This window comes from Corvus moneduloides, chromosome 1 (assembly GCF_009650955.1).
Source record: "Corvus moneduloides isolate bCorMon1 chromosome 1, bCorMon1.pri, whole genome shotgun sequence".
In the NCBI taxonomy this organism is placed as follows: domain Eukaryota; kingdom Metazoa; phylum Chordata; class Aves; order Passeriformes; family Corvidae; genus Corvus; species Corvus moneduloides.
The window spans coordinates 154,981,276-155,004,733 of NC_045476.1; the positions used below are offsets into that span (position 1 = coordinate 154,981,276).

Genomic DNA, 23,458 nt, shown 5'->3' on the forward strand with positions numbered 1-23,458 from the left:
TACTGCTGCACCAGAATTCATTTCATTGTTGAGGGAATAACCATCATTGTTGGATGAGACCTGTGTTATTATCAAGCAGAAAAACCTGTGTTTGATCTCTTTAGCTCACAGGATCTTTACTTTTAGCCTGAACTAACTGATGTGATGTATGAACCGAAGCCATGTCTCTTAATGGCTCCCAATTTCACCTATATTTATTAAAAAATGGTCAAACTGGTTTCATCTTGTTTTACTGAGAAGCTACCAGATGTTTCTCCCTTCTTCAAAATCTATTCCATTTTACCACTGCAAAAATCTCATCTCCTTTAGTTCCATGTGCATGTGATTGGTTTGATTATTCTTTCACCAGTTCTTCCTGGAGTCCTGTCATGTTTCACAGCTTCCTCACTTTGAAGTATTGTTATACTGTGAGAGACAGACATGTTAGATATTGTTGCATTGCAACAAGTACACAGCCCAAGTCTCTCTTGGAGAAATGAGAGGACCACAGTTTAGTGCCCTTGAGGAGTTCAATGCTAAAAAAGGAAGCTCACTGCATCCTGGGCAGCATCAAAAGAAGTGTGACCAGCAGGCTGAAGGAAGTGATTCTGCTCCTCTGCTCTGCTCTGGTGAGACCTCACTGTTGAGGTGGGGAGCACAAGACAAGACAGACATGGATCCATTGGAATGAGTCCAGACGAGGGCCACAAAGTTTATCCAAGGAGATGCAGCACCTCTCTTATGAAGACAGGCTAAGAGTGATGGGGTTATTTAGCCTGGAGAAGACTCTGTGGAGACCTCACAGCACCTCTCAGTATGTAAAGGGGCTACAACAGAGGCAGAGAGCGACTTTTCACAAGGGCAGGGAGTGACAGGACAAGGGGGAATGGCTTCAAACTGAAGGAGAGTAGGTTTAGATTAGGTATTAATAAGAAATTTTTTACTATGAGGGTGGTGAGGTACTGGAACAGGCTGCCCAGAGAAGCTGTGGATGCCCAGTTCCTGGCAGTGTTCAAGGGTGGGCTGGATGGGGCTTTGAGCAACCCGGTCTAGTGGAAGGTGTCCCTGCCCACGGCAGGGAGCTGGAACTAGATGACCTTTAATGTCCCTTCCAACCCAACTCCTCCATGATTCTATGATTTCTCCGATGGGTGTTGCTTTCCGGGCCCAAACAAGCAGGGGACATGGCAGCAACCCGGTGCCTTCGGCCTCCCGCCGCCCCTCAGCGACCCCGCCCCTCATCCCGTCACCGCGGCAACCCCGCCCCGCCCTTCGCGTCACATCGCCCGGCGGGCGCAAGCCCCGCCTTCCCGGCGTTCCGATTGGTCGGCGGCCATAGCGCCATCTCGGCATAGCGTCGCCGATTGGCCGGCGCTGCTGAGGCACGGGCGCGCGGTACCCGCGGGGCGGTGGCGGCCGTTACTCATTAGCATGGCCGCGGGCCGCCCCTCCCGCGGGCCGCCCCCGCCATTCGCCCCGATTGCCCCTTGTTCCCTCCCGCACCCCCCATTCCTGCCGCGAGGCGCCGCCGGGCGCCGGAGCCGGGTCAAGGAGGGAGGCAGCGGCACCGCATCTTCTCTCCGTGAGACGGCTGCGGGGTGCCCTGGCGCGGGCAGGTAGAGCAGAGCATCAGCCGCGCCTCCCTGGGCGTGCACCGTCCTCCCCCCGCCCCGCGCGGCGCCGCTGCCTCATCCCCGGGCGTGAGGCTGCGGCCGCATCGCCGCCGCCAGCGGAGGAGAGTCCCGGCACCGAGCGGGGCTGGGCACGGCGGAAGGGTGACCCGGGGGGCGGTGGGACGAGCTCCAGCTCCTCCGGCATCGCATGTCCGGGAGGGAATTCTTGAGAAGACGTTTTGTATTCTTTTTTTCCGGTTTCGGAACCTCTGTCCAGGCTCCTGTGGCAGCCTGGCGAGGTGGGGCTTGTTCCTCTTGCGGGCCTCCTTGTTTTTCCATTGAGATCTCCCCACCATCCACTGGAAAGGAAATCGTCGCTTTTCAATACATACATTTTTTCGTCCCTTGCACGAAACCCTACTTTGGGCAGCATCTATCGACGGTGAAGCTTTGGAGCAACAATCGAGAACAGTGACCCTCATGATGTGGACCTTTCTGGGTATCGCCTCCTTCATATACGTGTATAAGAAGTGTGGAGACCTCATGACTTACGCTAATAAGGAGGTACTGCTCTCCGTGCTGGTGTTTTTCTCGCTCGGCTTGGTGCTGTCGTACAGGTACCACTTCAGGGGGCCCAGGCAGCGGCAGCAGCAGAAGCAGAAGTCGCACCTGGGGGTGCTCTCTGATGTGCTCTCAACTTTGCCGCTGGTTGGCTTCTTCTGGGCCAAACCGACCCCGGGATCTCAACAAGTTGAACAACCCAAATCCAGAAAGGTAAGTTCGATTCAGACACGGCACATGGGCTGCAAGGTCCTGCTGCTCTTCCCTCTGGTCACTGACCCTCTGCCCTGGTGTGGGAAAAGAGCTAAGAAAGGGGTGGAGAGGGTTTGTCTTTAGATGCTGGATGTTTGATTTGTCATATTTTGTGTTAGTTTTGGATGACAAAAGAAAGAGTGAAACTTACTTAAGTGGTAGACCAGGGATTTTCTAGTGTCAAATCAAATATGTTTGAAGAAAGATTCGGAGTGAAGGATTATTATAGGAGCAGAAAAATATGTTCAGTTGCTAGTCTGTGATAAAGGACTGGAGCATCTCTCTTATGAGGAAAGTTGCTGAGCGACTGTCCAGCCAGGAGAAGAGAAGGCTAAGGGGGTTCATCATTTCATCAATGTATGTAAGTACCTGAAGGGAGGGTGCTAAGAGGACTGGGCCAAGGTGACAGGATGAGAGGTGATGAGCACAGACCAAAACACAGGATGTTTGCTCTGAGCATCAGGAAGCCCTATTTACTGTCAGGGTGACTGAGCAATGCAACGTTTGGTGGTAGAGTCTCCATCCTTGAAGGTATCCAAAACATGGTCCAGGCCAGTCTGCTCTGACCCTGCCTGAACAGGGGACCAGATGATGTCCAAAGACATCCAAAGACCTTTTCCAACCTCTGCCTTTCTGTAACTCTCTAATGAGCTTACTAATATTTATGGATAAAATACATTTGTTTAGACAACTGCAAATAAGAGCTACTGGGAAATTATTGCTGACCTATTGCTTGTGCAATTGGTACAGAACCTGCTCAGATAGTCAGTCTGTTCCCTTGAGCCCAGCATTAGCCTTGCTCTGGGGCAGCGGAGAGCTGTAGGTGGTGCCTGGAGCTTAGCGGGAGTCCTGCCATCCAAGGCTATGAACTGGACATAGATATCCAGTACATCTGTGGTCAGCAGTATTTGGCTACTTTCCTATGTACTTCTGGGCATTTTCACATGAGCACAGAAGAACATGAAACTGGTTTTGACTGCAAGTCAAAGGTTTTTGATTTTTATTTTGTTTTTCTGTTAAAGCCTGCCTTTGCCAGTTTCTTGTGCTACCTGAATTCAGATAGTTTTGCACTCCCTTGCTGTATTGTAGATATAAACATGACACTGTGCCACTAGAAATTCTGATGTCAGTGTTGTTTCACTGATGCAATCGTATTTTAACCAATGTCAGCACTGCAGTGCTGAGGCATTTGTGAAAGACTGAACTGAACTCTCATCTGCCGGCTGGACAAATGACTTGCAGCTTTGCACTGGAGTTGCCCTTAAAACTATTTTTTACTTTGAAGTGTATTAGGTGGTGTTTCGAAGGTTCTATAATATAGCTGGTTTAAGATACCAGTTTCTTTATTAAATGATGCCCAATCCAATGTATGTCAATTCTTAACAGCTTTAAATGTAGATGAATGGTGATTTTGGTAATACTTTTAATTGTTAGATGAGTTTTCATTTCAGGACCACTTCTTAATAATATTTCCCAGGCACCTGCTTTTGCTGACACTTTTCCATGTTGAATATTACCATAAGTTGCTATTTTGTTAGTTAGGTAGGTTCACTTAGAGTGTAATTAAAAAGGAATATGTTTTCTAGAAAAATACGTTTTCCAGTAAATCTAGTACCTTTTTCATTGTAAAGTGCTAAGGCCTTCATGCTGCGGTGGTTCACTGGCATGAAGGTATCAGTCTTCACAGGACAAGAATATGGGACAGCCTTTTCTTACTGCCTTTTATAGCAGCTCTCAGTCTCTCTGACAGCTTTGTTTTGGTTTGTCTTTGATCAAGAGGGCAGGTTTAACCAGGGTCTTGATTTTGTTTGCAGGGGTGTTGGTTTTTCTTTCCTCTGCTTGTTGTGCTTTTGTTGCTTTGTAGAGTATGACTGATTCAATTTTGGACAAAACTAAACTGGAAGATGCCTTCCAACTACCAATGCACCCTCAATCCACTGGCTCAGAGTGCTCCAAAGTCAGCTCTTGACAGGGTTATGGTACAGATCCATAGGCACATGTAACTTTGTTGGCTTTGTTTTCTAAAGGGTAAAAGAGAAGTGAACTTCTCAGATGTGTATCTGACAGAGACCGCTCCAAATGCAGCATTGTCACCCCGGTATGATCCAGAAATTATCATTGTGGGGTCAGGCGTCCTTGGTTCTTCCTTGGCCACGGTGCTTTCAAGGGATGGAAGGAAGGTGACTGTGATAGAGCGGGACCTGAAAGAACCTGACAGGATAGTTGGAGAATTGCTGCAGCCTGGAGGATTTAATGCTCTTCGAGACTTGGGTCTTGAAGGTGAGTACATTTGAAAATGTATATAGATCTGTAACACAAGAGTTACTACACTCAACGATGTATTTAGTAAAAGCATGCCTACAGGAAAAATTAAGAAAAACATTATCTGCGCTTTACATTTGAATTAAAATTGCTTGCTTATTTCCAGCTTGCTGTTTTGGAAATACTCTTCTTTCAAAATGTGTATTGTGCTTAAGAAAATTGGATCCTATGTAAAGAAATGCCTTTCATAAATAATTAAGCTTTCTTAAAGACTTGTTTTAACCCATCTGTTGGCTTGTATCTTGCAGATACGGTAGAAGGTATTGATTCACAAATAGTAAATGGTTACATAATTCATGACCTGGAGAGCAAGTTGGAAGTTGAGATTCCTTATCCAACATCTGAAGACGGACATGTGGCCAGTGGAAGATCTTTTCATCATGGCCAGTTTATCATGGGTCTCCGACGGGCAGCTATGGCAGAGCCCAAGTGAGTCATGTTGTGGACAGAGCAGTTGGGATCCAGAGATTCAGAAGCATTGTTCCCATCATTTGCATGAGATTCCTAAACCATTTCCCTCTGTGCCACCACAGAGGGCTGTGATCAACAAGAGTGAGAGAAAGTAGCAGCTATAGTTATTCATTCTGCTCTCTGTAGACAAGTTCATAAGTTACATACACATCATATATATCACATATATATCACCCTTTGGGACAACTTAATCTTTAAACTGCAGGAGTATGTGCTTTAAATATTAGGCAACGTATTTGGCCATCTGTGTGAGAGAGCAGTTCACAGGTGAAGGGTTGATTCTCTTCTGCTGATTCTTGGGTTTGGCATTTTACCAGAAGTAGTGACCTCTTCTTGGTGAGCAGTGCACAGAACTTTGGACAAGACATGAGTGGCAAATCTGGCGCAATTTCTTAGATTACAGAATGGTTTGGATTAGAAGGGATGACCTTTAAAGATCATGTAGTCCAACCCTCCTGCACTGGGCAGTAGCATGTAGCTTTTCCACTGATGTTATTAGTGATGGTAGAAATCAAGTGTTTACATTTGCATGTTGTTTTGCTTCCTTTTTTGACAACAAGAAGTGAGACAAAATAACTAATAAGAAGCACTAAATGGAAGTAGCTTTTTCCAGTTACTAACTTGTATGTTTCAGAATCTTGAAGACAGCTTCTTTTCATCATGAAGAGAAAAAATAGTATTTGGTATTTCCTCCTAGCTGTTTTCTTTCTTTTATACAAGAGATGAGAAGTAAACTTTTTTTGAAACAAAATAGATTCTAGGTGCTGTTTTCTGTGTGGTATTTTTTTTTGTGTTGTCTTTTCTTCCCCCCAAAATAATTTTTTCCCCTAAGAATATCATAACACCATATGTCCCCTTACAAGGGAAATATGGCATTACCATATTTTTCTGAACATCTTTATTCTGAACTGTAAAATTGCTTTCTCCTTTCATTTTTATTATATCATATGAATTACTAAAAGTGGTACTAAAGATAGCAGCTCTGTAGTACAGTTAAAATTAATGGCAACTGTTTTCACTAGCTCTGAAAGCTAAAGCCTTGTTGAGTCTCTAAGTTCAATGAAATTTGGGCATCTGATTCTCAACTTGTGGGAAAAACTCCCAAGTAGCTGTACACAGTCTTTGAAGCAAAATTGTTTGTGACTTAAATTAGTTTTTTCCCATATTCTACACACTCTTTAATGTTTGTTTTGTGTATGCTTGTGCTTTCTTGACATTTAGTTTGTGGCATAGAAAACTGCATGTTTATGTGCAGTAAAAGATCAAGAACTCTTAATAGTGCCAGGAGATTTTGGTTTTTATTACAAAGTTTTTGAAGATATAGGGGATAATTTTTACTGATTGGTATATCCTCTTTATAAGTACTAGGCAATATGAATGTATTTCAGATGAGTAAAGTTCTTTTTGCAACAGAAAGAAGTAGGGCATCATTGGTTTATAATAACAAACTAATTATATATAATTATAAACTGATTTATAGAGGATGACAACCAGAAGAAGTAAGCACTTACATAGGTAACTGAACTGACAACTATAAAAGAATCTTAAAGCCAATAGGATCTGCAGGAATCTGATTCCTTGGCATGCTGCTGCACTCCTTTGCTGTTGAGGTTTCTGTTGTGTGCTCACTCATAACATTCATATTTTGATACAGCCAACATGCCTGTTGCCTGGCAAATTAAGCCAGTCACGATCTGCTCTGAAATGTCCGTGCTGGATGACATGTAAAGAAACATTAATTGAACTGCTCATATTCCTTCTAAGAGCCTAAAATAGCAGCTGTTGTATTCTCATGTGCACCTTTAGCTCAGTTCTTCAAGATGTGGAATATTTGCGAGGGAAAGAGTGTCCCATTTCGAGCTGCTAAGTCTGAAGTGCTGTGATGAGGTCTAACAGCTCAGACCCAACAAGGGATATAAGTTTACAGAGATTTAATTTCTGAACCCAAAATAGCTCTGGTTGGGCAATAGAAGCAAGGGATGCTCCATATGAGCATAAGCATTAGCAGAACTTTAAAAGCATAAACAGAAAAAAAACCAAACCAAAACAAAACCCTATCCTGAATTCCTGAGGCGACTAGCTAGATATCTGTGTCCTAAACAGGTTAGGTTAGTTTGGACTGCTCTGAGAATTAGACTTTTATCTGGTGTACATGTTAAGGGTTTAAGTGCTGCTGATCCTGCTCTTTAATTCTCCTTGGAGTTAGGTCTCACCTGCACTGTCAGCCACTTCCCAGCATTCAGCAGGGATGACTCAGCTGCCTGATTTCTGACCATTATTAGCTGTGAAACTCCTCTCAGCATCTCTCACCGGGCCGTGGGGCACAGCTGGGGACTCTGCTAAGTGGCATGGTGTTTATGATAAACAGTATGGTTTTTAGAATATTCAGGTATAAAACCAAAGGTAATGTCAAAGTGAAATTTATGACCAACACATTTTGACATTTAATGTGACTTCAGAAAGTGCTCACGATTACTTTTTTTGCAAAATTTAAACCATGTTGGCAGAGACAAGATCGTCGAAAATTTGGTTTTCTTTCTGTATCTAGTGCCTTGAAATGTTGTCATCATGAATCCTCTTCTGTTTTAATCCCTCCATTTCAGTGCAAAATTCATTGAAGGGACTGTGTTACAGTTACTTGAGGAAGATGACTGTGTCGTGGGCGTTCAGTACAAGGACAAAGAAACTGGAGACACTAAGGTAAGAGTTTTCTGTTATAATCTTTGTTAAACTATTGAGAAAATTGAGGGTTGCTTAATATATATATATAATTAAAAAACCCCTTGTATTTCAGAGCATTGGTACAGGAATAATGCAGTTATTAAGGAAGCGAAACATTTAATAAAGGGAGATTATTTTCCAGCGCATACTAGAATATAGGAATTCTTGTTATAACTTTTTATGTGGCTTCTGCTTTCAGTGTCTCTGGAGAATTCAGTTCATTATTTATTTCATTAGTCATATGTCTGGAATTTAAAATCTTTTGAGAGTTCCTGGTGAAAAAAACAATATTAAGATTTGTTCTTTGCCTGTGTATAGTGGTCTGCATTTCCACATATACTGCCACCATCTAGTGAGCGACTGAAAATGAAAAAGTTACCTATTCATAGAGACAGCTCTGTCTGGTCATTCCTTGGATGACAGAAAGAGAATTCTGGCATATTTTAAAGCTAAACTGCTGGCTATATGCTATGAAACTGTGTGAACTTAATAAGTTTAGAAAAGACCAGTTTGGGTAGAACCTCTGTACTGAAGTTCTGGATATGCCGCCTATTCTTCAGGAAAAGCAAATCTGTAATCTTCTTTGTGGACTTTGAAGTTCCTTTGCTGCCTAAAGTTATGGAGATGTGCTCTGATGGGGAAGATGGGAATCTCCAGCCTATGCCCTATGTTCCAAAGTAGACTAGGAACTGCTCAGAGTTCCCTGCTTGGTCTTTTAAAGAAGAGCCCATATGCTTACTGCTTGTCAGTTTGTTACACTTTGGTTTGGTTTTCTTTAGTTGCTTATGCATAGTTCTTTAATTTGAAATTCTTCTTTGTTTTCTTTTTTCTTATGAAGAGCATTACAGCCTGAAGGGAGCAAATACTCCTTTTTATTGTCTTTTTTAAGCCAACTTTCTACACAGTTCCCATAGCTGTGTTTTCTGAATATGTCTAAAAAAGCGGTAGTATATTGTTAGATCAGCTTGTGTAGCAAACAGATAAGTATGAATATAAGGAAGGCAAAACCCACAGTATTTCTTGATAGATATGTTGTTAATATGGCCTGTGATCCTCTTAGATGCTTACTGTTTTTTAAAACATCTCATTTACAATTTTAAAGGAGAGCTTGAGAATTGCTTCTCATTGTTCTGAAGCAAAATTGTCAGTGTCATACCTTTATTTTTAATTTATGCTGCAGGAACTTCATGCTCCACTTACAGTTGTAGCTGATGGACTGTTCTCCAAGTTCAGGAAAAACTTGGTATCCAACAAAGTTACTGTTTCATCCCATTTTGTTGGTTGCATTTTGAAGGTAACTTTTGTGTATAATACTGTATAAACCACTATGCTGCTGCTTCTTAATGTGGGTCTGAATTTCACTGAGTATGTTGCTATTCATTTCCTTTTCCAACAGAATCAATTAGAGCTGTGCTTTTAGGTATTTATCCAGCTGTTCTGTCAGTTTCTGTGTCCCTTTGAGAAGTGCTTGGAAATTTTGTTCTATGTTTTTAACTCTTGAAGTGTTGATGTATATTCTGTCCCAGCTTTAGGAGATAGTTGAACTTACTGTATCAGACTTAACATGTAAGTTCCACTTACAGATCAGATTTTCAACTCTTAGAACACTTTAAGTATCTCTGAGCCTGCTTCGGCTTTGTTTTTTAAAGTGGATATGGTTGTTAAAAGTTAGATTTCTGATTTTAGGAGTGGAGGATAGGGTTAACCTTAAGCATATATATCGTTGAACAAGGGAGTGTTTAAGATAATGGACTGTGATTCAGCATAACTACTTTAAACTGAGCGCTGGACTCACTAGACTAGTTCATAGAATTTTTTTTTAAGAAAAAACATTTCAGCATCTTAGACCACACATAGCCACTACTTTATATTAGTGCTGTGTCTTAGTTAGCACTAAGCTCTGGATCAAAAGTAGGCACCATTGTAAACCTGCAACCCAGCTGGTAAAATTGTTTCCCTGGACATAGGTGTCTTGACAGGCTTGTGTTAAGATACTGGTGCCTAAGGTGGTGACACTCCTTTTTTTCTTTTTTTTTTTTTTTTTTTTTTTTTACAATAGTTATTTTTATTTTATAACAGTATTTGTTCAGGGAGTAAAAATCTTGAATTTTAGATCATCCTAGCAACTGTGAGTCAAACCACCTATGTTTTCTACTCCAGAAGGTGGAATACTCCAAGTATCTGAAGGTGGGATACCTTGTAAACAGGTACACATTTGCCTTCAGGACCTATAAACTTCAAGAGAGAAGGTGGTATCCTGGTTTTGGACTGGAATCTGAGTTGGTAGCTGGGTGGTTGGAGAATCCAGGTAGAAATCCTGTCTGGATCTTTGTGTTTGCTGCATTAATTGATGCATTAACAGCAAAAGTAATTAAGGGAGAATGAAACGAAGCTAACAGAATTTTCACTGGAGTGGGAACACTGACTTGTAGGACCTTCAGCACTTTTTGGGTCTCTAACCTAGTTAGTATTACCTAAGTTTCTCTACTTTTGGAATCTCCTTTAAGACCTCACTGTGATTTTTCTTCAGTTGGTATCTCCAAGTAGTTATATTTAGACTGGTGTTTTTCTTTCCCTCCCACCACTTTCTTTATGAAAAGAGAACAAAATGATCTTACTGAAAACCCCTACATTTATTACATTACAGGTTTTCAATGGCATATACTAAATATTGATGAGGTATTCAAATGAAATGGATAAGTTAGTGATTCTAGTAAATACTAAAATGTATTGGCAAAAGAATTGTTGCTACACTAAAATTCAGAACTTTCTTCTTGAAAACATTTCTTCATTTAAGAGAATAATAACACGAACTTAATATGATATAGGATTTTATTTAAAAGTGTTTTAGAAAATTATTTTGTATGTCTGATGTTTAATATCCTTTCATTAATCAATCTTTCTTCCCCTTCTTTCCTTTTTAAGGATGCATCACAGTTTAAAGCTAATTATGCTGAACTTGTTTTAGCTAAAACGAGTCCAGTGCTAATCTATAAGATTTCTTCAACTGAAACTCGGATTCTTGTTGATATTCGAGGAGAAATGCCAAAAAATTTAAAGGAATACATGATTGAGAACATTTATCCACAACTACCTGGTAAGCCTAGAAAGACTTCTAGAGAATTGTCACATTTAAATATGTCAAAAAAAAAGACACATTTCATTGAATTCATAGAACTGTGTGGCTTTTTCCATGTGTGTGGTCACTGTTTCAGTAACCATTTCCCCTTCTTTGGTTCCACACTACACAACAACACATACAAGTTTGTTCAGATCACATCTGTGAGATTAGCAATTCAGAAGGATTATATAAAGCTCTGGGACCCCTGGCACAGGAAAGACATTGACTTGTTGGAATGGGTCCAGAGGAGGCCACTAAGTAGACCCGAGGGGTGGAGCACCCCTCCTATGAGAAGAGGTTGCAAGAGTTGGTTTTGCTCAGTCTGGAAAAGAGAAGACTGTGGAGGGACCTAATTTTGGTCTTCCAGTACCTGAAGGGTGTCTACAAGAAGGATGGGACAGGACTATTGACAAGGGCATCCAGTGACAGGACAAGGGGGAATGGGTTCAAATGGAAAGACAGTAGGTTTAGATTAGATATTAGGAACAAATTCTTTACTGTGAGGGTGGTGAGGCATTAAAACAAGTTGCTCTGGGAAGTTGTGGCTGCTCCATCCCTGGAGATGTCCAAGGCCAGTTTGGATGGGGCTCTGAGCAGCCTGGTCTTGTGGAAGTGTCTCCCCCCATGGCAGGGGGGTTGCCACTACATGATCTTCAAGGTCTAATTCCAACCCAGACCATTCTGTGATAACTCTAAAAAGAGATTAAAATGGATTGTGTACAAATTATTTGTGACTTTGTCTAACTACTGTAACTAAAATACTTGGTTATTGCAGATCACTTAAAGGAACCATTCTTAATAGCAGTTCAGAATGATCGTTTAAGGACTATGCCAGCCAGCTTCTTGCCTCCTTCAGCTGTAAACAAGAAAGGTGTGTATTATGAAATAAAAGGAATGAAAAAGGTATTACAAACATCCTCTGGGGCATAGGACTTTGTTGTCGTAGATGGGTATTTGTTGTTCAATACAACTGTCTCATAAATCTTCTATGAACTACAATATTTTGAAAATGTGTACCTTGGGCATAATTTAACTGGAATGTTTATATTGACACCAGATATTAAATCAATGCCTGCTTTATCTGTAAATTTAATTTACTCAGTTGTTCAACAAATGTGGTCTTTTTAAGAAACATGATTAAAAAAGTAAAGAAATTAACTTAAAAAGCGTGTTCTTTGACACATGCATATGTATAGGGAAAAAAATAGTTTGACCTTGATCATCTTAAAGCCATTTTAAGCCTTTTAATTTAAAGACATACTTCGTGGTTTTTTGGTTTTGTTTTTTAATTTCTAGTTGTTATTCATCTTATTTTCTAGTGGGAATGAATTTTTAGTAAGTTTGATGTTTTTTATAGAGGATTTGAATTTTAAGATTATGTAATGGTTGTGCAGCCTCCTATTGTTTTTTTCTCTTCTACCTAGGTGTTCTTCTTTTAGGAGATGCATATAATATAAGACACCCTCTAACTGGTGGAGGAATGAGTGTTATTTTAAATGATGTTAAAATATGGAGAAGTTTGCTTCAGGATATCCCAGACCTTTATGAAGATGCTGACGTTCTTAAGGTGATTCTTTGTTTTGGATTTATTTTAGACAGCTTTTGCTGCAATTTAGTGACACACTTCTAAGTTTTATGCAGTTTTCAAAGCTTTGGCTTTGAAATCAGACATCAGGCATTTGCCAGTTGAGCTGTGGGCTGTGACTGCTGTGTGGCAAGAGGCAGTTTCAAAACTTTGCACACTGACCTGCTGGGTTTTACTTAAGGAGACTGGTGTGCTGTGTCTAGTCAGGATGCTTTGCTAGGATAACCTGATACTCCCATTTTAATAATGTATTTGTAACCAGATTGATCCTAAACATGGTGGGTTTGGACCATTACACTTGTGTGACTGGAATTTGGACAATAGTGAGCTTGTGTACCCAGTCTTTCAAGAGACATCTCAGTGCTCCGCTGGCCTCTTTCCTGCTGCATTATTCTGAGTAGTAAGTTAGAAAGCATCCTTCTCTCCCAGGATCTACACAATCAGTATTCATGCAAGGTTTATTTTTTCAGTGAGACTTAGTCCCAAAATTCTGATGAATAGATAATAAGATTTCTTATTTATTTGCTTACTGCTTTTAATGGGATTAGACATATTGCCTAAATTACAGATAGTATAATTGTAGACTACAAGTAGATGATTCAAAAAGTGTATTTGAAAATTGAGAAGCACTTTGAGGAGCCCTGAATGTCAGGACAGTTTGGGACTTCCCTGACCACATGCAGATACCTCCATCTCAGCTAGTCACCTCGGACTCCCAGTTATTTCCTACTTATTATCAGTCAATTGAGGGAACTAGCTGAGCATTATCCTTCAAGTTTCAGCTGTATCCCACCTAGGATGAGATGAAGCATGCTCTGAAGCTACCTTTTTTCCCCTATATTATTGCAAGAGGAACCTGGATAACTGGTTCAACGGGTTTCCAAATTTCCTTAATGACCTAGCTTGGAATCGATCTAGCATATCACTAAATTCCTTCTACATGTTCATGAGCATGACTCTTGCCACCTCTTTGGGAATCTTTTGAATGTTCCTTTTTATTTACTGACAGAAATACTACTTTTTTTATTTTTTTTCCTCAGGCAAAAAGAACATTTTACTGGTCGAGAAAAAAATCTCATTCTTTTGTAGTGAATGTTCTTGCCCAGGCACTTTATGAACTATTTGCTGCCACAGATGGTAAATATATCTTAAAGATAACCTCTGACTAATTTCAACTTGGTAAATAAATATGACTGGGAAGGGCATGGGTACGTCTCTGTGTGTGTGTATGCATATGTGTGTGTATATATATATATATAGTTATATATTAAAAATATATAAATCAAGGAATTTTAATAAGTTTTCTTGTGTTCTCTGCCTAGTTTTTTAGACAGAATTTTAGCAATGTGAAGGCAAGTCTGGAGTTAGTATTAAACAACAAACCAAAGAAAAACTCCAAAACGAAGAAAACAATAGTCAGTTAATACAAAAATATGTAGATATTCTGTAAGACTATCCTTTGTATAAATAAAAGCAGCTTAAAGTCCAGCTCAATAGAACAGAACAACAGCTACCAAAATCCTGGACTTAATATCAGTATTGTGTATGCAGAAAAATGTTTCAGTATGTGTTGATTATATTTGTTTTATTCATTTTAATTCATTTTGTAGATTCCTTGCATCAGCTAAAGAAAGCCTGTTTCCATTACTTCAGACTTGGAGGAGAATGTGTCTCAGGTCCTGTTGGATTGCTCTCAGTGTAAGTTCACTGTGCTGGCAGTGGTTATTGTGAGCCCCTGTGAGATCTGCTTTGCTCCCCATCAGACAGCTCAACACAGGGAGGATGGCCCACATGAGTCTAGATTAAGATTATACTAAAGGTTGGAGCTTTATTAGAAACTGTCTTTAAGTGCTGAGATTGTTTGGTTTTGGTTTTAATTTTTTTTATTGTTATTTTCCGTGTAAAAATGGCCACTAAAAGCTAGTGGCACCTAGTGTAGTTGGCACAGGAGTGTGAATGAGGTAGAGGGGTCCAGACCAGCAGAGCAGCTGATGGAGATGTTTCCTACTTGACAAACTGAGAGTAGTGAAGTTGAGGCCTCCCATAAAAAGCTGTAAGGAGCTGGGAAATCTCTAGGTATGAAGGTGTTTGAATGACCCCTCTGAAACTTGTGAATGCACAGTAAATCCTACTACTCTGAACATATGAGAATGAGTGGTTTTATATTTCTCTCTCTTTGGAATGAGAGCTAAAACTGAAAAGCCTGTTTAAAATATTCTTCTGGTGGAAGATAAGGTAGACAAAGAGTCCTAGAAATGAGGGGAAAGCAGCAGTGTATGTTGGCTGTGCTGTAGAAGTAAATGTAGAGTGTGGAGCAGCCCAAGAGAACCAAGTTTGTATTTTTCAGTTGAGTTGGCAGGACCAGATCTGCCGAAATCAGAAGGGGGTGTGTGATCTTGAGTGGAGATCTGTATTGGTAAAATGGAAATTTGTAAGTCCTTTCTGATTCTGTTTATTTACTAGTTTTATCTGTTTATTTTTAATGCAGGTTATCTCCTAAACCAATGGTATTGATTGGCCACTTCTTTGCTGTGGCCTTATATGCTGTTTATTTTTGCTTTAAGTCAGAGTCCTGGATCACCACGCCTCGAGCAATTTTCAGTAGTGGAGCTATTCTTTACCGGAGCTGCTCTATAATATTTCCACTTATTTACTCTGAAATGAAGTATTTAGTCTATTAAAATCCAGGGGGAAATGACTGGAGGGAGAAAGCATGAAGATCACAATGCCTTCAAAATCTTTGGACATGTACTATTTAATATTGTATTATGTTCTCCTCAAAATGCAATTTCCTTGATAAGGTTTTAACTTAATTTTGATTTTGTGGTTATATACATATATATTATATGTAAATATTCTTTTCTTTGCAATTTAAGTTCAAAAAGGAGTTAGCTGTTTACAAGGACCATAATTAAGTGTTGACATGGTAGATAATTGCCAGTTTTGACAGAATTTCTTTCCTTGCTTTATGCATTGCTGAGTGCACCACTAATATTAATAAACTGAGAAGTAAAAACTGTAAACCATATGCTGCTATTATCCTTCATGCTTTTTTCTATTCTGTAGTTTCATAGACTTCATTACTGTGAAATATTGTAACATTCTTGATTTGGTTATTTCATTAGGATTTGCCTCTGTTCTGTTTCAGTTGCAGCTAGGATACTGCTCTATTGACACTTCAAAAGATACTATAAAGGATGTCAGATCTTGATGTGTCACTAATTTCAGTTTCTGTTGCAAGTGCCATGTCGCTCTTCTGAATTCCTTCTTTTCACCAGATTTCATTTTAACAAGTAATAACTAAACCTTTGCTTTGTTGGCTACTGCAGTGCACTCAGGTAGTGAAAGCATGTTTTTGAAAATTTCTTCCTATCTCACTTCCTTTTAAAACCTTGAAAGTTTAGGGTTGTTTTGCTTGGTGTGTGTGCAACTGAAGTTTAACACTGCCATGAACTGAAGCACAGCAACAAACTGTATCCACTGAAACAAATTCAGTCCAGGCTATTTCCAGTAGACAGTAATCTTTAATATTACTTCTAAAATTAATGAAAAGCACCATGAAAGTGTCCTTTTAATACTTGGAGTGTGGTGGGATTATTTTTCCTGTAGGAATTACTGCATGCTACTAAAGAGTTCATGTCTATTCCTATTGGTCACTATTCCTATCAATGTTCTTGTTATCAGTGTGATTTCCTTTGCTCTTGTGCATCTGCGTTTTCTCTACCTTTCTTATGATTGGTTTGGGTTTCGCTGTATGGCTCTACTCTTTTGGCTTGCCTAAACAATCACACATGGGTGCAGCCAACAGTCTGGAGAGCAACAACAGATTTTGTTCTTCTGTACTGGTGAAACTGTGACTCTACCTTGAAAATGACAGACTGCATAAGCTGTGTATAAACATACATTTTATCTTGGACTGTGAAAAAAATCTGTGGAGAGACTTTATTTAGTATTTTATTTGATGGATATTTCAAATTATCTTTTCTTTTCCAGAAGCAAAATATGTATATTTTTCTAACCACGATCATTTTTGATACCCTCTTGAAATTACACTCATCATGAATATGTCTATGTTGAAACTTTGGGGTAAAGAACTAATGTTTTCAAATATCATTATAAATGGTAACTAAATTATGCCCCTTTAAGGGTACACAAAGTTTTCTGAATTTATACAAGTGTTTTCAAAATTTGTGACAATTTTGAAAATATTGAAAATTTGTGACAATTTTGAAAATATTGAACATTTGTGACAATTTTGAAAATATTGATTAATTTTACTTTTTTTTTTAATATTATTTGCAGTCAGTCTCTTTAAAGTCATGGATAAAAAGTCCTGAGCCAAATACACATCCTCAGCTTACGTAAATAAAAAGTTATTATATCTGTAGATTATTTTTGTTGTGTGTCTCTGGTTAAAGAGTTTTGTTAAATTCTGATTTATCTGCTTAAATTTACACATATACATAAGGAGTTTTTCTTTTCTTTTCCTGAATTCAGTGCCTGGTTAAGTGTCTTGATGATCGGGGTAGAACTCACTTACTGGAAATTGCTGGGGGAGAGACAAATCTTGTGTGTGTGTGCATGTAAGAAGGGTCAACCTGAAAATATGACCATGAAATGGCTATGTGCCTTGTCCCCAGGACAAGAGGAAGGGCTCACTTTGAAGTATCAAACAGAGTGGGATCGTTGGGACACAGGGCAACACGGGATGTGGGCTTCTGGCGGAGATCACTGATGAGTTGGTCTTTAGCAGTGTTGGCTGGGTGCCTACTCCCGCTGGTTGGTGGCCCACCAGCTCTGCCCCAGAGAAGAAGAGTTGCAGGGCAGAATTTCAAGCTGTGTTCTGCAGTCCCTGACTGCAGTTATTTTCTCATGGATGCAGAGGGATTTTGGGGAGTGGAGAAGAAGTAATGAAAAAAACAGTTCTTGAGTCAGCTGAGCCTAAGAAGAGTAAAGCTGTCAGTGAGTGAGTAATGCCCATAGGTAAAATGGCCAAAACTGGAATCCAACAGCAGCCAGTGCTAAGCCACAGCATGCAGCAGATGGTCTGTAAGAGTCCTGATTTTCATTTTCTACACCTATATGCAGCAAGATAAAGCAGCATGCCAGGAAGGTTTTGTCACAGGCGTGGTTCAGAATCTGAGAGGAGCAGAATGCACGCATATTTAATGCAGCTTTTGAGTTGTCTGTGTATCTTCTAAATCTGAAGAGGTTAATTCAAAGGATTTCTACACTGCAACATTTAATAGCATTAATGAGCCCTTAGATAAGTGGTGTGGGCACAAGGAGACATGCGTGCATATGTGGTTATCCTGCCATTTCAGGACTGGTGCAGCTGCTGAAGAGAGTAGAGGGACCAAGAGAAGTAGCTACATCGTGGTGAGTTTGTAGATGTTCACATGGTGTAGGAGTATGAAAACTTGTTTGTAGTGAAGAGGAAAGGGAAACAGTATCATGGAATCATGAATCATTAAGGTTGGAAAAGACTGCCAGGATCATCAAGTCCAACCTTTGACTGAACGCCACCATGTCAACTAAACCATAGCGCTAAATGCCATGTCCAGTTGTTTCTTGAACACTTCCAGGGCTGGTGAGTCCACACTTGCCTGAGCAGCCTGTTCCACTGCTTAACCATCCTTTCAGTGAAGAAACTTCCTGATGTACAACATGAACTTCCCCTGGCATAGCCTGAGGCCATTTCCTCTTGTTCTGTTTCTGATTGCCTGGCAGAGGAAATGGATCCCAACCTGCCTACAACCTCCTTTCAGGCAGTTTTAGAGAGCAATAAGGTCCCTCCTGAGCCTCCTGTTCTCCAGGCTAAACAACTTCTGTACCCTCAGCAGCTCCTCACAAGGTCTGTGCTCTAGACCCTTTGCCAGCTCCGTTGCTCTTCTCTGTACTTGCTTCAGCACCTCAGTGTCTTTCTTGTGATGAGGGGCCCAGAACTGGACTCAGGATTCAGCTGCTGCACTGCAGGATTAGATAGGAAAGGTGCATGGAGCATGCTGCCTGTCCTGGCCTCCCATGTGTAAGCTGTGACCTGTGCTACTTCAAAGGCTGCTCACATCCCCTAAAACCTATGTGTTGGTGTTTGCTGTAATACTGTTGGGCTCATGGGTTGTTTTGTGTCAGTACAGCCTTAATTTACTGTTGGCTTGTAGTCCTTGTACATACTGCTCTCTGAAACCAGCTTGTGTATTCTGGACAAAAGTGACATCCGTTCAATCCAGAATAAATATGGGCAGTTGATAAATTATTCATCCCGAAATTCTGGCTTGCTCAGCATGACAGTACTACATGGAAAATAGTGTCAGCAGTTCCTAAATTGTTCCCTGTGAAGCTTCAAAGAGCTGCACAAGCTCCTGTGCTATGCAGAGTGAACAGAGGCATGACACAGTTTGCTGAGGCAAAATTATTCAAGGTACTGACAATAAAAGCTGACAGGGTATTTTAAATGGTAACTGAAATCCACTGTTAATATAAGCAAAGTAACATAAATAAGAAAAAAAATCCTGATCATAGAATAATTTGTTTTGGAAGGGATGTTTAAATCTCATCTACTCCAACACCACTGCAATGAGCAAGGACATTTTCAGCTAGATGAGGTTGCCCAGAGCCCTGTCCAGCCTGATCCTGAAAGTTTGCAGGGTTGGGTATCTACCATCTGTCTCTGTGGACAACCTGTTCCAGTGTTTCAACACCCTCATTGTAAAAACTTCTTCTCATTCCTAGTATAAATCAACCCTTTTTCAGTTTAAAACCATTGTCCTATTGCAACAGGTCTTGCTAAAAGGTTTGTCCCCATCCTTCTTATAGAACCTCTTAAACTACTGGAAGGCCTCAATAAGGTCTCCCTGGAGCCTTCTCTTTTCCAGGCTGAACAACTCCCTTAGCCTGTTTTCATAGGAGACTTGCTTCATCCTCTAGTCATCTTCAAGGCCCTCCTCTGGTCCTGCTTTAATAGGTCTGTGTTGTCCTTCCTGTGCAGGGCACCCCAGAGGTGGATGCAGGTCTCCAGGTGGGGTCTCACAAGAGCAAAGCAAAGGGGGACAATCACCTCCCTTACCCTGCTGGCCCTGCTGCTTTTGATGCAGCACAGGATACAATTGGCTTTCTGGCTGTGAGTGCACATTGCTGGGTCATGGCCAGACTCCCATCCACCAGCACCCCCAAGTCCTTGGCAGGACTGCTCTCAAGCCATTTGTTCCCCAGCCTTTATAAATACTGGCAGTTTCCTCAGTACATATGCAGGACCTTGCATTTGGCCTTGTTGAACCTCATGAGGTTTCCATGGGCCCAGTCTTCAAGCCTGTCAGGGTCCCTGTGGATGGCATCCTGTCCCTCAGGCATGTCAACTGCACCACTCAGCTTGGTCTCATCTGCAAACTTGCTGAGGGTGCACTTGATCCGAGTGTCTGTGTCATTGATAAAGATATTAAACGGTATTGGTACCAATACAGACCCCTGAGAGATGCCACTCATCACTGATCTACATCTGGACATTGAGGCATTGACCACTTCCCTCTGGATGTGACCATTGAACTAATTCCTTATTCACAGAACAGTCTACCCACCAAATCCATATCTCTCCAATTTAGAAAGGATGTAGTGGAGTACCTTGTCAAAGGCCTTACAGAAGTCCAGAGAGCTGACATCTGTAGCCCTTCCCTTGTCCACAGATGAATCACCCCATCACAGAGGGCCACTGGGTTGGTTAGTCAGGACTTGTCCTTGGTGAAGGTGTACTGGCTGTCCTGAATCACCATCCTGTTCTCCATGTGCTTTAGCACAGCTGCTAGGAGGACCTGCTCCACGATCTTCCCAGGCTAACAGATCAATAGGTCCCAGGGTCCTCCTTTCTACCCTTTTTAAATGGTGCAGTGTTGCCCCTTTTCCAGTCATATGGGACTTCACCTGGCTGCCATGACTTCTTGGATATCATGGAGAGTGGCTTGGCAACTACATCAGCTAATTCCCTCAGGACTCTGGGATGCGTCTTGTTGGGTCCCACAGACCCAACTTGTTCAGGTATGTTCAGGTTCCTCAGGTTCCTCACATACCTAATATTCTCTTAAGTGGGAATTACTTTGTTCTGCTGCCTTGTTCCAGAGTGCAGTTTCCAGGGTGTCCTATTGTCCTTAAAATTCGGGGTCTTGATTTTACTCTTTGCCTGACCCATATCCCTCAGGAGTGTGAACTCCACCACTGCATGATCGCTGCGGCCCAGGCTGCCTCCAGTCTTGATGTCCCTGATTATCTCACTGCATTCATGACCATCAGGTCCATATCATATCCTCTCTGGCAGGGCTGTCCATTACCTGGCTCAAGAAGTTGCCCTCTATGCATTCCAGGATTCTCCTGCATTGCTTACAGCTCACTGTGCTACTTTCCCAGTAGATGTTGGGGTGGTTGAAGTCCCCAGCAGGACAAGAGCCCGTGAGTGTGATGCCTCCTGCAGCTGGAGCAGGAAGGCTTTGTCAGTTGGCTCCCCTTGATCAAGTGGGCTTTAGTGACACCAACCACAAGGTTCCCATCTCAGTAGCCACATTCCAGTCGTGGGATCTGTCCCACCAAGTTTCAGCAATGGCAAGTAGGTCACAGCTTTCCAGCAGCACAGTGGCTTCCAGCTCATGTTCGTTGTGTGCATTGGTGTAGAGGCCCTTCAGCTGGACTGTCACCTTCTTAGAGGGGCATCCCTTAATTCCTTTGAGGTATTTCACTGGTGTTTCCCTGATTGTTTCTATTATCCCAGGTGTCCCTGGCTCATGTCCATAAGATTTGCAATGTTCTCCAATGTGGTCAACACCTCTAGAGCCACTTGTCTGAGGGCTCTCATTAGCACTCTGTCCCTTTAACCTTGGTGTGCCCTCCCACAGCTTGTCAGAGGCAAACCTGATACTATCCCTCTTCCCTGGCATGTCTAGTTTAAAGCTCTATCAATGAGCCCTGCTGGCTCCTGAGCAAAGAACCTCTTCTCCTTTTGAGAAAGGTGAATCTCATCTGACGGCAGCAAGACTGGTGCCTTGCAGGCCATCCCATTGTTAAAGAAACCAAAATTCTGGCAGTGACACCAGCCACAGAGCCATGAATTAGACTGGGTCCATCTGTTTCTTGTTGTTGCCAGCAACTGGAAGGATAAAGGAAAAAGTTATGTGCTTCACATTGCCTTACCAACCAAGCCAAGGTGCTGAAGTCTCTTTGGATGACCCTTGGATTGTGATATTGCGGCTCCGTCGCCACGACACAGTAACGGGTAATAGAGCTATGCCAGGCTAGAAGTTTCCTGGAGATCTCCTGAACCTGGGCCCCAGGGAGGCATCAGACTTCCCTAAGAGGAGCATTTATCCAGCATGTTAGACCCTCTGTTCCCCTTAGAAAGGAATCACCTACAACTACAACCCGTCTTTTCTTCCTCACGGAGGTGGTTTAGGCCTTTCTGACCCTGTCAACACCTCTGGTGTAGCTGGACCTTCATCCTCATCATGTGTTGACTGGCATTCCACCTCCAGAGCCTCTCCTCACTGGGAGAGGGAGGTGGGCAGGGAGGGATTTCATCTGCGGCCTGAGCAAGGATTTCACTTTTTATCCGTTTTCTCCTTTCTGTGGAGCTACTGCTTTCTGCCTGCTGGGGGGAGGATACAGGAGACCCTTGATCGTGTGTTTTTTTCTGGTGGTGGTTCCTGTCTTAGGGAGGCAGGTTCCACCAGTCTGTCTCCTTCGCAGTCTCCCTGATGCTCCTTAACCGTCCTGCTTCCTCTCTTTAGCTGCCACCAGGCTGAGCAGATCATCTACCTGGTCACACAGCTGTTGTTTGTTCTGCTGTCCAATACCAGTGACAATGGTGGAACTCAACTGAGAGTGTCCTGGAATCACCATGACTGGTCCTCTCCATGCTTCCACTCAGTTGGCAGAACCAGTTAAAAAGGTAAACAGGATGTTGGAAATCGTTAGCGAAGGGCTAAAGCAAACAAATGACAATTCTGCTTGAAATGGGCCTTTGCACTGATTGGTGTATGGCAGAGCAGGAGCTTCAGGCAGAGTCAAGAGAAGCTGCAGAGTGAAGCGTTTGGCCTTTGCTGGCATCACTTTCAGAAGGCAGAGATGGTGAAGGGCCATGGAAGAAGGGGCTTCTGGTACTGCATCCAGGTTTTAGAGCTTACAACCATTTTCAAGCACAGGTTACCAATCCAGCCAATGGCAAAAAGCAGGGTCAAATGCCGAAATACTCATTAATGTTAAGGCAATAGGCACATGAGTAGTCCTGTTTCCTGAGAAACACCCAGTGGGGTGTGTCGCATACCCATACAATTGTAGATGGTTCCACCTATGCTATTACAGGGGCTAATTTGTCTTTTCATGGGAGCACACGAGTTTTCTTTGGCTCTGGCTCGATGCCTTGTTTATCTGGGAGCCATTCTTACATAACTACAGATTTTTCAGGTTTCTGTGATGCAGGCTGGTTTCCTTTGGATGCAAAATCATGTCCTTCATTTAGGCGAGGGCATCTTAACACTCTCTTCCAAGGTGTGGTTTCTGATAGCCCTGATATTAGGGGCTGATACATATATGGTCCCAAAAATTTGTCTTCCCTAGTAAAGTATACAGAATTGTACGTACAAGCATTGACTTCTAACTGGTGTCAGTACACTCATGGCAGTACTGGTGGTGTGAGTTAGACTTTATGGATGCTTCTAGGCTATGAGACTGGATTCTTTAAGGGCAGGACAGGCAGAGGAAGCTTGCAGAGGGATAAGAGTCCATGGTCGTAGCTGTGGCTTGTTAGCATGAAGGCTTTACTACACTGGGAGATGCCCAAGGCCAAAAACTGCCCCC

At 41.8% G+C, this 23,458-nt stretch overlaps 1 protein-coding gene across 1 annotated transcript; it reads left to right on the forward strand.

The window, feature by feature from the left end:
• Nucleotides 1-1,411: 1,411 nt before the first annotated feature.
• SQLE (squalene epoxidase) lies at nt 1,412-17,017 on the forward strand. The gene is made up of 11 exons (XM_032133127.1): nt 1,412-2,366; nt 4,433-4,685; nt 4,976-5,156; nt 7,802-7,898; nt 9,100-9,213; nt 10,845-11,016; nt 11,816-11,911; nt 12,465-12,607; nt 13,666-13,762; nt 14,236-14,323; nt 15,114-17,017. Exons 1-11 carry the CDS (start codon nt 2,073-2,075, stop codon nt 15,304-15,306), a joined length of 1,728 nt encoding a protein of 575 aa, XP_031989018.1. The 5' UTR covers nt 1,412-2,072; the 3' UTR covers nt 15,307-17,017.
• Nucleotides 17,018-23,458: the final 6,441 nt, after the last annotated feature.

Excerpts from the sequence above, each read along its gene's own strand:
- SQLE (XM_032133127.1), top strand. The coding sequence starts at position 2,073 with ATGATGTGGACCTTTCTGGGTATCGCCTCCTTCATATACGTGTATAAG. Across the intron at positions 11,017-11,815 it reads CATTTATCCACAACTACCTG|ATCACTTAAAGGAACCATTC; the intron begins GTAAGCCTAGAA and ends TGGTTATTGCAG. Across the intron at positions 11,912-12,464 it reads TTCAGCTGTAAACAAGAAAG|GTGTTCTTCTTTTAGGAGAT; the intron begins GTGTGTATTATG and ends TCTTCTACCTAG.